Below are 16,668 nucleotides of genomic sequence, written 5' to 3'. Positions count from 1 at the left end.
CAATCAGCAGAGAATTGCTCATAGGCCATCTGAATAGCACCAATGAATGAGGCCCAGATAAAAACATGTTCTATTAACATTGGTGACACCTTTGAATCACCAAACTCGATGAATCTTCTGGGGTCAAGGTGCATCATTTACAAACTGTGAGCGTGTATGTGTGTGTATAATGCAAAGACGACATGCTGAGTCATGGTAGTGATTGGATATCCTTTCAAGAGAGGCTGACTTTAATTTTTAGCACAATATTATTCCTTATTAATGTCAAATTCAGATATTTTAGCATTGCATCATTTAGAGGAGCAAACAACAACATGATATTCTGGTACCTGTTCGTAACGCAGTCGCAAAGTCCATCCTCAGCGAGAAAGGTACTCCACTGGTTGCAAGAAGAGGTGTTATGTTATAGTTTCAAGCCTTTTTTATACAGCATTATGTTCATTCAATTTCAGATATGTTTTTATGTTTGTCTCATTTGTAGGCTCTTTAGGCACATTTTAAGTTCCAGTACTGACACAAAAAGCCCTAAAACCATTTTTTGATGAGAATTTCTAGATACTTGACACGTTTACAATTTGCCTCTACCAGCACAGATGTTGCGTTTAGGTAGACACATAGCACCTTTAAGTACATTTCGAAGCATCCTTAAGTTCTTTAGGTTGTTAACATGTTTATGGTGTCAATCTGTGTGTTAAAATGACTCTCTCTGTGTCAGCAGCGCAACATGAAGCGGAATGGGAGTCGTGGCTGTGTGATGAGAAAGACCAGATTTGGATCAAGAGAGCGGGACTGGCTGAAGGGGGACACCCAGCGGGGCTGTGTGTGTCTTTATGGGGGGACAGTAGACCCCCAGCCACCTGCCTCTGGCCCACAGGCCTCCTCCACCCCTCAGACAGACCTGCAGCTGGTGCTCTGCTCCACCAGTACCACAGTGGAGGAGCTGTGTGCTCAGAGGGACGGAAAGGGGCTCTACGTCCAGCTGCATGGAGACCTAGTCAGGTAAATATGCATTAAGGTCATTAATGTGAAGTTAGCCTTTATAGATTTCCTGTGGGGAATTGTGTTCCCTCCATTTAAGACCTTTGACATAACATACTCATCACAGACTGTAGTTTGGATTTGTGTGCCTTTCTTGTTCAAGGGCCATGGCAGGAGTATCCCAAATACCCTGTACCTCTTTCAAAGCAGCAGAGTGATTCGGGTTAAACCTGACTCAGTAACTATGGATGGGCCGCCACATGCATGCAAAATCCAAGAGCAACAATCCTTCATCATCAGTGTCTTCATTCGATCTATTCAATACAGTACTGCTGTGCACTCCAAACATTCTGACAGCTCACATTCGCTGTGTAATCATGTTCATACACTGAAATGTCTAAAGTGAAAGAGATATGAGAGAAGAAATGACTTGAAGCGTAAAGAAAATGCTTCGGTTTGTACAGTTGAAAGATGAGATTGGTTTAGAGCTGCACTTAAAATGTTGTGGCTCTATGAAACCTGATATACTTATATGATTCTGTTTTCTACAAGTTTGTATCTTCCTGGTCGAATGCACTTATTGTAAGTCGCTTTGGATAAAAGCGTCAGCTACATGCGATGTAATAGTTTTAAATCAAAGCACATCTCCTCCACCGGCCACACAACCACACATCTGAAATTCTGTACAGTAACAGCTAACAAAGGCAATCTAAAGAAATGCATTTTTAAATAAACGCACAAATATCCTCCTTATGTATATGATATACAAACTATACCAGCCATACACAGCACTGAGAACCTTCTGCAGTTACTCCAACGTCCCATAGTCTCGCAGCACCTCACTTTGGATGCCCTCAGGGAACGACTGTACGCCTCTCAGCTCCACGAGACATATGTCAACGGAAATAGCAAATGACCCCTTTATTGTCTGTGAGAGAATAAAAAGCTGGTTCACTGATCCGTGACCAGGAAGGAATCTGGCTGTTTCTCCTTTGCTTACCTGGCAAAGACAATGTGGATATGCAGGGACTAAAAAGAAAAAAACAGATCCAGCTTAAATAACGGTGGCTTATGGAATATTCCATAAGAGCAAGTGATGTTATAGTGCCACGTTTTTTATGATTGCAGTATTAATGGCGTGACAGTACCATGGTCATGATGCTGATAATGTGCTGAGAACATGAATGGAGGTTGTTAATCAATGTATAGGCTGTTAACCAAAAGTTGGATCCACTTACAGCATATGATCCGACTTCAATATATCTATGCTGTTTAAAGACGGTGGGCATTGCAGTCTGGAAATATATGAAAGGCTTCTGGTAAGCCTGTGGATAGGCTCTGTTAGTACAGTTTACATTTCATCAGTACACCATTTAAATTGCAGTCTGCCAGCGAATATGAGCAGGTGGATTTAAATGTTATAATAAAGTCTTCAACATCCCGAAAACTGAATGAATCAATTTTTTATTTATATAAACAAACATTTCATTCAAAAAACAAAAAAACAGCACACACCGTAAAAACAAGACATACATTGTTTGCTTTTCTAAAGTTTGTCAAATACATTACTTGGAAGACCATTTATGATTGACCTTTAAAAGAGTGTTGTAATCCTTTACATAAAACATAATTATTTTTAAACAATAGTAACATTTTCTATGTAGTAGTTGATAATACATGCATACACTGTGTAAATGAACATGTCAAACATACAACTCTGTTGGCAGCTCTGACACAAGCACTGGAAAGAAGGTTTTAAAGGGTTTAGCACAGGGTGGAAAGTAGCTTGTATGTAGAATGTAGTTTTGTAGCTTGTATTAATATGCTGCTTACAGGAACTCATGGTCTGGGTATTTGCCTGCTTTGGGAACATTGTAATTACAGTTGAGGAAACTTCCTCTTAAGATACATCTACTGAGGAAACTGAATTGATAGAGTCCATCCTTCCATTCATCCATTTCTGAGCCACTTGCCCAGCTCAGGGTCACAGTGCAAACAGAGTGAGCAGAGCATTCCAGTGGTCTTTTTCCCAGCAGCAGACCCTTCCTTGTGGATGCCTAAGTGCTCCCATGACAGATGAGATATGTAATCCCACCGAATGTTCTGGGTATGCCCGGGGATTCCTCTCAGTCTGTCATGGACACTTCCAGAGGGAGACTCCCAGACATTTCAACTGACTCCTCTCAGAGGAGATAGCAGCTTGATAACATGGGCCTCCCAAATCAGGAAGCTCCTCCCTCAGATGTAAAGTGAGGCCAGCTGCCCTGCAGAGGGATCTCCTCTCACCTGCTTCTATCTACAATCTGCAAGGCTAGGGCCCAGACCAATTGCAATTCAAGATTACCCTTGTGGTTGGATTGAAAGAGCAGAAAGATTATCCTGCAGGATCAGGACAGAGTGAAAGGAAGGGGAATTTCATTAGGCACACCCCAAATAAGTGATGCAGGGCTATTATGTTGTAGGCTCACCACTGGCCAGGTGAAAGAAACAGCTGATGGAGAATGTTTTCAATAATATCATCATGCAAATACTTTTTATTCAACACTTTACCCTGTAATGATTGCACGATGTCGTTTAAAAATATGTTGGACTGCTATATGGCTAAAGTGTGTGTCCATAAATGTTATACATATCATAACGTCAAATAGAGCCATTTAGAAAAAACAGGCGTGCCCTCAAATAGTGTGATTTGGCTTGTACAGTTTTGGAAAACAACAGTCCTTCTCTCAGCACGTAGTCGCCATGATAAGGAACTGAAACCATGATAAATGATCTGTGATTGCTGAGGCATCACATTTCCTGCCTGCTAACCACACGTAGAACACACCCTAATAATATTATCTATCTTTCTTGTTCTTTCAAACCAAGTCAGTTTTGCACATCCTGCACAACCACACCGTTTCCACTTGTTTTGGCTGATTAGAACTCCTCTTAGGTTGGTACTACTGAGTGGAACCAAGCTTATCAAAATGGTTATCGTGTCAAGAACATATAAATTAACCAGTCTATGAACACCCACACAGTCTAAAGTAGTCTCGTTAACCAAATTCAGTAAATTCGCCTCTGTGGACTCAACTGTTTCTGTAAACACGGGCTGCTGGGTATGTCTACAATAAATCAAGGGACACATTTCCATAGTTTGTTGAATAATTTACCTTCCAGCCTAAGGATGGATGAGCCCAATGGAAAGTATTTGAAAGGGATTTAATAGTGTCTTGCCCAAGGTTGGAGGATTTGTGAATAAATGAGGCGTATCTGTGTTTAATGTGAGCGTCAGTGTGAGTGGTCAACAGGGACGGTCGGGGGTCGTCCTCTCACTGCCGGCCTGCCAGCAGTGGAAATCCAGCTTTTAGGTGTTAAGTGTTGCATCCACAGCTGTCTTTAAATCAAGTAACATTATGCTGCAAATCATGTTGTGTATATTGTGCTTAAAACATTTCCATCATGCAGCACTAAGGTTTAAGGTTAAAAGGAAAATACTTAATTGTCAATTTGGAATTATTTAAAAATTAAGTATGAATATGTACCTTGTTTATTTTGCTAAATGTGAAAAGAAATGCAGTTTTCGACGAGGGACTTTTAACAGCTATTCCAATGATTAGATATATCCTGAGGGATGCATATCAATGTCATCATCTCTCATTTATCTACTTATGTGGAGAACCAAATCATTGAAACGGCAGACACCATATCAATCACATTTATGGATTTTGCACAAGTGGATTTTTTGACTTTTCGGTCTGGTAACTTTGTCTCCAAAGGAGGATCCTGGGCGCTGTAACCTCTGTCCTCACTGTATTAACAAAACCCCACCAAAAACCAAAACCAGCAGTAAGGCTGTAGGTCATTTGAAACTTTACACATCTGTTATATTTAATTTGATGGATCTGCAATTTTCCAACTTAGAACTCAGCACCTCATGAACAGGAAGGAGTTGGGCTGTCTTTAGACCTTTCTTTTTGAACAGTCTTCTGTTTATTGACCAGGATAAAGGAAGTGTGGTTTGAGGTTAATGCTTCAGTGTGTGTGTCCAAATATGGCAGGCATTTTTACACCAACTCTCCTTCTTTTGGTCCTGTAGGAGGCTGGACCCCTCTGAGCGTCCGCTCCAGATGCTGTATGACTACCTGGCAGCTATGGGCTACTCAGAGCCTGGACGAGTGCAGCAAGAAGCAGCTAACTCAGACCTCAGCTGTTTGATCCGATTCTACAGTGGTGAGTACTTATCGACTGGGGCCGTCATGCCCAACCTTCACTACCTGCAAAACATGTTTTAATCACATCCTCTTTTGCTCAAGTCTGTGTGAATGGGAAAGTGTGGGTGCATTGACAACAAATTGTGAGTCAGTCAGTTTCTCAATGTTCAAGGTGATGATTTTAAATATTAGTTTTTTCATTCCAACACTAAAGGTGTTCATTTTAATATTATATAAAACAGAGAAAAGCAAACATGCCATAGTCAAACAACTATGTTGTATTTAAGAACAGAGATAGAGTGTGAGGGTGGGTCTCGGAGCAGGTCAGCTGTTGGCGATTGTTTACGGAGGAAATTAGGGGTAAAGTTGTCTCATATTATTAAAATGGCAAGTTAACTCCGTCATTATGGAATTTAATGCAGCAGAGTTGCATGAAACCTACCCACCATCCTCACTGGATTAGTCACCTAATCGTTGCAGCTCTGTTTCGGGCCAAAAGTGAAGCCAGTTGTTCTTTGAGTTTTCCTGAAAGTGATGCTGAAGCTAGAATTCAATAAAGCCCAGACACCCTTCATGGCCTCATGATTAGTGACTGACCATCCCTCATCCTGTGGTGATTCTCTATCCCTATGTGGGCTGCCTTTCACCTGCTGCTGTCAACACATCACCCCAGGACTAGAGTGACTAAGTATCCCTCTGTCAGTGTGGTATATTAATGCACCAGCAGAATGGACGTAGCTCTCTGGAGAAATGTGTATACCTGCATGTATCTTCATACAGTTCGTATAAACTCAGAGCCATAGCTTTCCCCTTTCAAGTCTTTGCATTGGTCTCATGATACTCTTACATTGGTAGCAATTTAGGGATTTGCCATTAGGGTGAATTGTGAAGGACGTTCTGTAATGTGTTTCCAGTTGATAAACCGACTGATGTTTCTGCTGAGTCAGTGGAACTCCTTATGTTTGGGGTTTGAAGAGCTCCCATGCTGCTTTGCCAGAGAAAAAGGGAGACTGAGAAAACCACGGCTCAAATGTAATTCCTCCCACATTAAGGACACAACTCTCACTACATTGAAATGGGGTGCTGCCACACTGAATAAGTATACAAGCCAAACAAAAATCTCAACAGCTTTGTATTGAAATCTCTGGTCGACTAACTGACTTTGAAGACTAAGCAACACATTTAGGGGAGTACATGCAAACTCTAAACAGAAATGCCCCATTTCATGCTTGATATAACTTTGAGGGTAGTAGCATGTTTGTTGCTTAGTTGAGAAGTATTTCATATGAATCTTAGACTTCTCTGCTGGATAAGATGCAATGGAGTCCTGCTTTATCCTTTCATAAACACATAATGATACACATAATTATCACTTATCAGAAAGCAATTTAGCTAATAAGTTGTAGCTTTCTATATTTCTGACTTCAGCTAACATTCTCTTTATGTCCACCTGGTATCACAACTGTTTTTTTGTTTAGATCTCAAGCCCACTGTGGCCTCAGTCTTATCCCTAATCCCTGTGTGTGCAATGGAAGCTTTACTGTTGTTTGCTCCTTGCCAACATGAAAACTGGTCGGATCTTGGCTACTATCAGTAGTCAGACCACATTGGTCAGAGACTAGCCAGGCCCCCCTGGAGACTTCCTGCTTCCTTTTGTCAGCTCATGGGAAAAGAGCACCAGAGACCACGCATTATTGGTACTTGGGCACTCTTGATGCACCGCCAATGCAGAGAGCTCAACTTCATTTGGCCTTTTTCTTCCCCAAAAACTGTGAAAGTAGTGAGAACTGTTTTTGTAGTATAACTTGCGGGTTGTTGAATTATCTCAGTGTGTTCACCCACCCTCCCCTTGCTGGATTTCAGGAGCTTTCCAGTCATACAGCTTCACTAGAATACCTCAATTTTTGTCTGGCACAATGTAACTGTGGTTTTTCATTCCCACCCACAGTGGTGTTGTAGGTGGGCTGTAATGCATTGTTGAAACACACAACAAAAGCCTTGTTCTGAGATCCCTCTCCCAGGTGCTTGTTTATTTCACAGCTGTTTTCAGGGGTAGTGATCTGACTAAGCAGATGGGGAAACTGTGGTCCCTCAGTCAGTACACTACATAACCGCCTGATGTGGTGCCCTGCAGGAGTCAGCTGGGCATTTAAAGGGAGTCTACATTACTGGGTCCTAACCTAGGAGCAGTCTTAAAATAAACTTGAGATATTGCCAGTTGATTAAAGGGTGTCTTGCCATGCAGATAGTTCTGGTTTTAGGTATTTGTGGTGCTGAAATAACTGCCAGTGAGATTTCTGTCACCACCACAATAGAACGCAGGTGAATGGGTTTTTGCTTATGGGGCTCTTTCACTGAAAACAATTGAACAGCATTGTATTTTTCTCTGGATTATCTCAATAATCCACAGACCACATTGGTCTTCATTTCAATTTCTTCCTGCAAAACAAATAACTGCTGTCTGTTTTATAGCCCAAATCATCTTAAGCCACTTAAGAGTTTAAAGTGCAATGCAGCAGGTAACTCTTATTTGTTCAGGAAACTCATCTCAAACCTTCTCTACCCTCCTGTCCCCCCCCCCCCCCCCCCCCCCCCCCCGCACTCAGCCTCCTGCTGTGGTGCACAGATGAGATGAAAACAAACATGGACAAGGGAGTAAACATTTCTAAATGCTGACTTAATAAAAAATGCTCCTAGTGAAAACACTGCAGAGACCTGAGGGCCAGTGGTTTTATGTGTCGGCCCATGCAGCTGTAGCACAGATGAAGCCTAACTGAGCCCTGCTGCACCTCTGCCTGGGTGATCTCTGTCTCACATATTTGAGCTCAGAGGCCTGAATCTGCTGGGCACCGTTCACATCAGGCACACTGTCAGAGTCTAAGCAGAAGGAAATAAGTCATCTGGGAAAAGTGTGGACTCGCCTAATAAGTTATTGATTTGGCTGGTGCTGATTTACTATTGGAAATGAAAATTAAATGAAGGCTGTGGATGTCCTAAGCTGTGACGATATGGACGGTGAACTTTCTCTGTTTCTCCAAGGCCCAGTGGTCGATCACTGAGTAAAATAATAATAATGGCCTGAAGGAACAGACTGAAAGTTGCTTCTTCATTTTATGGAAGAAAGGCAGAAAGACATGGTTTACAGGGACAAATGGTGGAGAAGCAGTCCGACTGAGATATACAGTAAGAGAAAAATGAATCTCTGTTGATCCGGGCTCCCACAGAATTGCCCCGAGCAACACACAGAGAGCACAGTTTCTCCATGGTTTCCTCACAGCTCCGTGTAACGTGCTGTTTCTGTGATGGGGCTCCATTTCTCCTGAGGATTTTGTCTTTTTCATTTGAATCTATCATCCAAGACTCATGGTCAGTTTTCAAGTCAAATGAAAAAACATAAGGTCTGTTTTCATCTGCATTCAAAAACAGCTTTGAGCTGTGCTTCTTCCATCTGTGTTCAGCACAGTGCAGATTTTCTCTATGGTATAAGAATTACATCTTGTTACAAAGTTTAAATTCGTTTTTGTTTTGTTTTTTTAAATAGAGGTATACACAGACCACCAAGAGGAGGCATCTGGGTGGTGGGTTGAATTAGAATTTGCTGCCAAAGAGAGCTTGCTGTTCTGAGTCAAATCAGACTGTGTTTCCGCCTCCACTGACCCCCTACTGCATGCTAACGCAATCTATGCAATCTTGAGCCATACAAAAAAGCTCTGGGATACTGGGAGTATTGTGTTCAACTGAGTGCTCCACAGTTGCCTTAAAATCATGTGATTAATAACAGTTTCAAAAATGTCTAAACTGCCTCCAGAATAAGCTCAGATCTAGGGACTAAATGTGTTGCTCAACACAGATGAACATTGGAATACTGCGTGTTTACCATAAAATAGAAAGAACGACACCTCACGTGTTTCCTTATACCTCATACAGTAATAAATCATTTCAAATACTGATTATTTTTCTATCATACATTTATTTTTAATAGGATTTCAGGAGAATAGACGATTTGGTTCAAATCTGAGTGGTCCACTGTTGCCAACATAATGTATGCTGGCATTCACAAAAAGCATGCATGTTTATTATTCTAATTAGGAATGCAACTAACGATTAGTTGATCTGCTGACTAGTCTGAATGTGCATCACAATTTCCTAGAAGTCAAGGTATGGCATCACATGTGTTGTTTTGTTTGGGCTAACAGTCAAATGACCAAAGATAATTTATAGGTTTTTCTGGAAGGCATTATTTTAGACATATTCATCATTCTGAGGCTGAAACCATCACAATTTTGGCTTTATTGTTTGAAAAAAACAACTTCAACAATATTGGATTTCCAAATATTTGCCATTTTCAATACTACATTCAATATTATAAATTCATAGTTCAAGTATTAAACATGAAGATATGCTGTGACCCACAATATTATGAATATCAGTTACTTTCCCACTTCGCTTCCTCTCAGCTTTCAAAAGCCAATCACATTCTGTCTTACACTTTTATCATATCCCCCTCTGTTCCTTTTCTCTCCCTTCTCTCTGTCACCCCTCTCTTCCCTTCTATCCCTCTTCCCTTCTGTTTCTCTGGGGATTGTAATTCATATGTAATGGAGTAGAATCTGACCTGTTGAGACCTCATTGCTCACCTGGCATGCCAAGTGAAGTGAGAAGTTTGCAGGGGAGTGAAGGCCACAGCCACACATGAGATAAACACAGGAGAGATAAGAAGCCATACCGACGACTCTCTGATCTGTCACTTGTCACACAGTCCCTGTAGTTTGTCCGCCTCTCGAAGGAGGCCGCTTGACACATTGATGATTCGTTTAGTGAAGCCTCTCTGTGACCCTGCTCCTCCAGACCCCCGTAGCTTGGACAAAAACATCCTGCAACAGAAAACCCACAACTATGTCACCAAACCCCTGTGGAGCTGCTGGGAATGGTCAACATCATCCGTCATCAGAGGGATGGGATTGATTTGGCTGACTCCACAGAGCAGTCAGAGGTTGTAGAGACAGTATGGAGGTTTACCATACTGTACATCCAGAACAGCGCTGCTAGGATCCTGATGAGGGTGCGCAAATATGATCACATCACCCCCATCCTTAAAGCACTACACTGGCTACCCGTGGAACTGAGGATCGAATTCAAGGTCTCCGTCCTCACCCACCAGTGTGTCCATGGAACTGCCCCTCCCTACCTCAAGGAACTCCTCACCCCCCTTACCTCCTTGCGGACCACCCGTTCCAGCAACTCCAATTTCCTCAAACCCCCCAGGACTAAGCTCCGTACTATGGGAGACCGGGCCTTCTGCTCGGCTGCTCCCAGCCTGTGGAACGCTCTCCCCGACCAAATGAGAGCACCACAGACCGTGGAGGCTTTTAAAAAAGGCCTCAAAACCCATCTCTTCAAAAGAGCCTTTGCCTAGACATTTTTATCACCCTTTTATTTTTATTTTTATTTTATTTATTTTTTTATTGCTTTTTAATTAATTCTACCGTGTTGTGTAATGTTTATTTATACTGTTCATGCTCACTACTTGTAGCACTTCGGGATTTGCATTCAAATATGAAGTGCTTTATAAATGGAACTCATTATTATTATTATTATTACCAACTCAGGCTGGACTTTGATTTTGTGAACAACCTGTTTCCGTAGCAACTAATAGCCCCATAGGCCTTGAGGGATAGCATGTGTGTGTGTTTGTTTGAAAAGTTGTCTCTTTATGGCTTGGACTCTGATATTGTGTAAATAGGCAAATGATTTTCAGATGAGTGGTGGTATTGATTGATTTTATGCGCACATGATCAAGCATAGCTCCAGCAAACAACTTATTTAAGTGATATCATATTTTACTTTTTAACCTTTTTATTGATCTTATAGACTCAAACACCTACACATATATCCATTATAAGAGTAGGAATACACGTTTTAGCTTTATAAATGGCTCAAACAAATTATTGATTGTCAGAGTAGTTGCAGCTTAATGGAATCGACTAATCATTTGACTTCTACTCCTTTCTGAGCCAAAGGGGCTTTCTTTTTTGGCATGTTGGCTCTTCTTTGACAGACTACATAGTTATGGGGGAGTGAGAGAGTTATGGCATGCAACAAAGTTCCCAAGGCTGGAATATAACCCAGGACGCTGAGGTTATATTTCATACAATACAACTATCAAGGCATCCCAATGGTGCTTTGACTAATTTGGAAAGCTAATTCTCCCACATTAGTGCAAATAATTGGTGGTTACATTATTACATTGCATTTAGCTGACGCTTTTATCCAAAACGACTTACAATAAGTACGTTCGACCAACAAAATACAAACTTGAAGAAAACAGAATCATATAAGTACATCAGGTTTCATAGAGCTAAAACATTTCAAGTGCTACTCAACTGGCTTTAGATAAGCCAGTCCTTTATTAGTATATAAGTGCTTTGTTAATAGTTCTATCGCTCGAGGTGGAGTCGAAAGAGATGAATTTTCAGTCTGCGCCGGAAGGTGTGTAAGCTATCTGCTGTCCTGATGTCAATGGGGAGCTCATTCCACCATTTTGGAGCCAGGATAGCAAACCCACCAGGTGGTCTGTCTCATATGTATGTATGAGTCAAATAAATCCAGCAAAGAAAATTGCAGTGTTTGAATAAAAGTGTATAGGTACAGGAGATAATAACTAATATAAGATATTTCTTGTTATAGAATGGAAGGTCGCTTTGGACATTTTTAACCCAACAACTCCTTGCGGGTTTCATGGTTGAATAGAAAATCCTTCTTGTATAATGGGTGTTAAGAGGATTGATGAGCGGGAACAGACTGTATGCTAGCGTCCTGCAGTGTGGAGTGTGCTTGTTTCTGGTGATACACTGTGAAGCCAGTGAGAGCATCTTGTCAACCTGTGTCAGTTCGTAGCGAGTGGGTGCGTGATTATGAGTTTATTGATGTGTGTGGTGCAGTGGGCGAGTGTTTGCTTAATTACTTGTTTTAATGGGTTTCTTCTAACTTACCCTCTGCACTGTTGTTTATATTACCGAAAAGCTTTGATGTTGTTGAAAGTAAACTACAATTGCAAATACTCTATCGAAGTATCTGAAGGTATTTGTTGTAGTATCTTACATGGAAATGAAAGATGTGTGTGTGGATTCATTGCATGGCAAGAGCAGTGACAGTAATAACATTCTCGTTTGAAATATCAAAATGATATTTTTTAGGCAGATGCTATTTGCACCCGGGGTTGCGTTCCAATAGTCCGGGGCTGCAGTCGGATAGTTTAAAAATCAGCTCCTAAATTCTAACCCTATCGTCTATTCCTTGACCTCTGAGTGAAACGTCACAGGGTTAAGGGATAGTGGATAGGATAATTAAAAAGGACTTAGGAGAAGAGACTGCGGTACTTTAGAGAATCCGAATGCACTTTCACTATCCGACGTGTTTATGATGCGCCAGCGGACGTCAATGTGTGCGTCTGCTGCTGTGGGGAAACCGTGGAAACCACAGTTTTCTATACAGCGGACTACAACATGGATGTTTAATAAGAACGAGGGACTACTGTAAACTCATCGAGAGACTCTGCACCGTGCTCTGATGCTGCTGCTTTGCTTTATGAACGTGGACAACAGAGAAACATATTCTTCAGGACCAAAGTTGGAATTGAAATAAAAAAGGAAAGTGAAACTTATGCTCGTCTCCCTCTCCCTCCGGTCCACATTAATACCAATGATCCCAATACGTATGATTGTATGAACTAAAGATCTTAAAATCAATACAGATGTATTTATTATAAATGTTAGTCCTTACCATCTATCACTGTGTATATCACCATTCAAACATCTTTTAAAAGTTGAACAAACCCCACACAGCTCAGTAAAGACTGAAATGTTGACTTTATTTGATCATTTCAGTAAAAACTAACGTTCATATTTCTCTCTTTATTATAATACTGATGAACGTTCAAAACAAAGCACTTTGGCAACTTACCACCTATGTTTTAAAAAGCTTAATAAGCACCGTAACTTTCATGATATCATTTCTCCGTCATAATCGTTTTTTTCCGTGAACGGCCGACTGTTGAGTGACGGCAAATGCTGCGGCTGCAAGGCATTGTGGGGCAGCATTTTCGCTTCTCCTGTCGGTTAGGGAGGTCCAGTGGTTCCTAAGCTAAAGGAGGTTATAAAGGAAGTTTGAAACCTCCTTTCCTATCATTCTCATCATTCTAGAGAATTCGAACGCCACTTATCATGGCTGCCACTGAGGGACTTCCGGGTCATTTCACTCCTTTAGGAAGGTTCCTAAGCTAAATGGACTATTCGACTTCAGCCCATTTCTCTTAGGAACCTTCCTAACGGAGTGAAATGACCCGGAAGTCCCTCAATGGCAGCCATGTTAAGTGCCGTTCCAATTCTCTAAATGAAAGGAGGCTTCAAACTTCCTTTATAACCTCCTTTAGCTTAGGAACCACTGGACCTCCCTTACCGAAAGGAGAGGAGAAAATTCTGCCCCACAATGCATTGCAGCCGCAGCATTTGCCGTCACACAACAGTCGGCCGTTCACGGAAACAACCGATTATGACCGAGAAATTATATCATGAAAGTTACGGTGCTTATTAAGCATTTTAAAACGTATGTGGTAAGTTGCCAAAGTGCTTTGTTTTGAACGTTCATCAGTATTATAATCAAAGAGAGAAATATGAACGTTAGTTTTTACTGAAATGATCAAATAAAGTCAACATTTCACAGTCTTTACTGAGCTGTGTGGGGTTTGTTCAGCTTTTAAAAGATCTTTGAATGGTGATATACACAGTGATAGATGTTAAGGACTAACGTTTATAATAAATACATTTATTATTTTTTATTTATTTTAAGATCTTTTCAGTTCATACAAATATATGTATTATTGGGATCATTTGTATTAATGTGGACCGGAGGGAGAGGGTGACGAGCATAAGTTTCACTTAACTTTTTTATTTCAAATCCAACTTTGGTCATGAAGAATATGTTTCTCTGTTGTCCACATTCATAAAGCAAAGCAGCAGCATCAGAGCACGGTGCAGAGTCTCTAGATGAGTTTACAGTAGTCCGTGGTTCTTATTGAACATCCATGTTGTAGTCCGCTGTATAGAAAACTGTAGTTTCCATAGTTCCCCCACAGCAGCAGACGCACATTCATGACGTCCGCTGGCGCATCATAAACACGTCAGATAGTGAAAGTGCAGTCGGATTCTCTAAAGTACCGCAGTCTCTTCTCCTAAGTCCTTTTGAATTCTCCTATCCACTATCCCTTAACCCTGTGACGTTTCACTCAGAGGTCAAGGAATAGGAGATAGGGTTAGAATTTAGGAGCTGATTATTGGAACGCAACCCGGGTGTCCGTAGCTAGCAATGCTATTTACACCCGGGTGTCCGTAGCTAGCAATGCTATTTACACCCGGGTGTCCGTATCTAACAATGCTATTTTACACCCGGGTGGCCGTAGCTAACAATGCTATTTACACCCAGTTGTCAGTAGCTAACAATGCTATTTACACCCAGTTGTCAGTAGCTAACAATGCTATTTACACCCGGGCTACACTTTAGATACTGTTTTGGATGTATAGATATTTATGGAAATGTTTCTTTGATAACTTCATTCCCTTGTGCTGCTGCGTCAAATTGTATTCCCCTATGGTGGATGTATAAAGTCCGGTTATTACCCGTCCCCTTGTGTGTTATGAAGGTTTTTATGCATGTAAACGGTGTGCAGAGTCAAAACCCTCAAAGTACACCATGTAGCGAGTAAACTCTAACACAGAAAATACCTCCCCAAAACGCCTCGTTGGAGATACGTCACTGTCCATTTGATTCTTCCGGGTACATCATGATGTCATGTCGTCTCCGGAACGAAATGGACCAATCCGTGGAGCCGTTACGTTACGTCCGCTGAGCCGTTACGTTAAGCCCCCGCTGATTGGTCCAAATTGACCAATCCACGGACTTCCTCACACACTCAGTGCATGCAGCTCTGCTGATCTCTCCTCCCTGGCTGCAGGCTGATAACAGACAGTTGGGATCGCGGCAAAATTCTCTCTGCAGATCCATTCTCACAGCGTTTATCAACCTTTTTCTGACTCAATATCAAGCCACACTTATTGTTTTTACTTCGGCTGTGACTTTGTGTGTGCTCAGGGTGAGTTTGGCTGTGTATCGCTAAATAAGGAAATCACACCTCCACGGAGCTCAGCGCGATTCACAACGTCCCGACTGGTCCCGACCAATCGGAGCACACTGGGCTCACAGGGCCGTTTAGTGGAGAGAGTGAATACTGCTGAATACACATACTTTACAGAGATGCTGTATGCGAAACCAATGTGAGTTTGTAAAATTGCACAGTATAAATCTATTCTAGTAGACCTCAACAATGGAATTATGATCAGTGGAAATGGCCATGACATGGGACCTTTAAGCACTGTAGCTATTTACACCCGGGTGTTGTACTGTATGCATCTCTTCTTGCTCTTTCTACGATTGCTTGGTAAGGTTACCTGAACATCAGGGACAAAGAACACCTGTTATATTGTGAACATGGCTGTCAGGTAATAAATGTCCCACAGACCCCCCTGAGGCTCTTCATGTGGGTCCTGCTCGACGCTGGCAGGATCTGCGTCTTTTGGCAGGGCTTCAGCATTCTGAAAGACACAATTACACCATTTTTTTTCATTTAACAAAACAGCCTTGACACAAGCACTTACACGAAAGCTTTGCCTCAATACAATAAAGTCTTAAAACTTTGATAGAAATTCAGTGTCAACAATAATGTAAAGAAGAATACGAATCTGAGAAAACATTCAATGCAGCCTTTAAGCCTTTAGTGCTACAGACACATTACAGTGCATGAGTAAGAAGCATTGTGGTCCCTAACCAGCTCTATGTCCAGGTGTTTCCCCCGGCCCTTTCTCATAGCTCTTATTACCCACCGCTGACCCTGTAAGGGATTGTCTCTCCAATGTTCTCTCTTTGAGTGAGGAGATAGACACCCAAGGATCAGTCACTCTATTGATCTGCCAGCCAGCCAATTTGTTGTCAGAAGCACTTGGATTGTTCGTTATATGTTTCACTGGTGAGAAAAAAGAAATAGACAGCCTTTCATTTCATTTGGATGCCCTTGCAAAGCGAAAGGGAAGGCGGAGAGGAAGAGCGAGTCATACAGAACGAGGGAGAGAGAGCAGATTGCCAATAAGAGCTTCTGAGTGGGATGCAGCATAAGTTGGTTTAAGGAAAATGTAACAACAGAGGACAAGAGGCTGAGGCAGTGTCTCTTCTGTGCTGTTTTGACCTTTCATAATCCTGAGTGTACTTGACGCCTGGCAGAGACAACATCCCTGCTGTCTGCTGTGTCCTTCAGCACAGGCCAGCTCCAGATGCCTGTTGTGCAGACTGGAACAATTTATTTGAAAAGAGCAAAACTTGACAAAACCCTGAGTCATTAACGATAAGACTGATGCTTCTGCCAGGTGAAGACAGCGATGGATGGATG

At 41.7% G+C, this 16,668-nt stretch overlaps 1 protein-coding gene across 1 annotated transcript in view; it reads left to right on the top strand.

The window, feature by feature from the left end:
* Positions 1-16,668, top strand: part of phlpp2 (PH domain and leucine rich repeat protein phosphatase 2) — a 48,283-nt gene that overhangs the window by 2,126 nt on the left and 29,489 nt on the right. Inside the window, exons 2-3 of the mRNA XM_034111744.2 lie at positions 719-999; positions 5,060-5,193. Coding sequence (XP_033967635.1) covers positions 719-999; positions 5,060-5,193 — 415 coding nt within the window. The remainder of the gene's footprint in view (positions 1-718; positions 1,000-5,059; positions 5,194-16,668) is intronic.

Source organism: Pseudochaenichthys georgianus, chromosome 3 (genome assembly GCF_902827115.2).
Source record: "Pseudochaenichthys georgianus chromosome 3, fPseGeo1.2, whole genome shotgun sequence".
NCBI classification, from domain to species: Eukaryota; Metazoa; Chordata; class Actinopteri; order Perciformes; family Channichthyidae; genus Pseudochaenichthys; species Pseudochaenichthys georgianus.
Note: the sequence above shows the minus strand (reverse complement) of the source record. Positions and strands in the feature narration are given on the sequence as shown.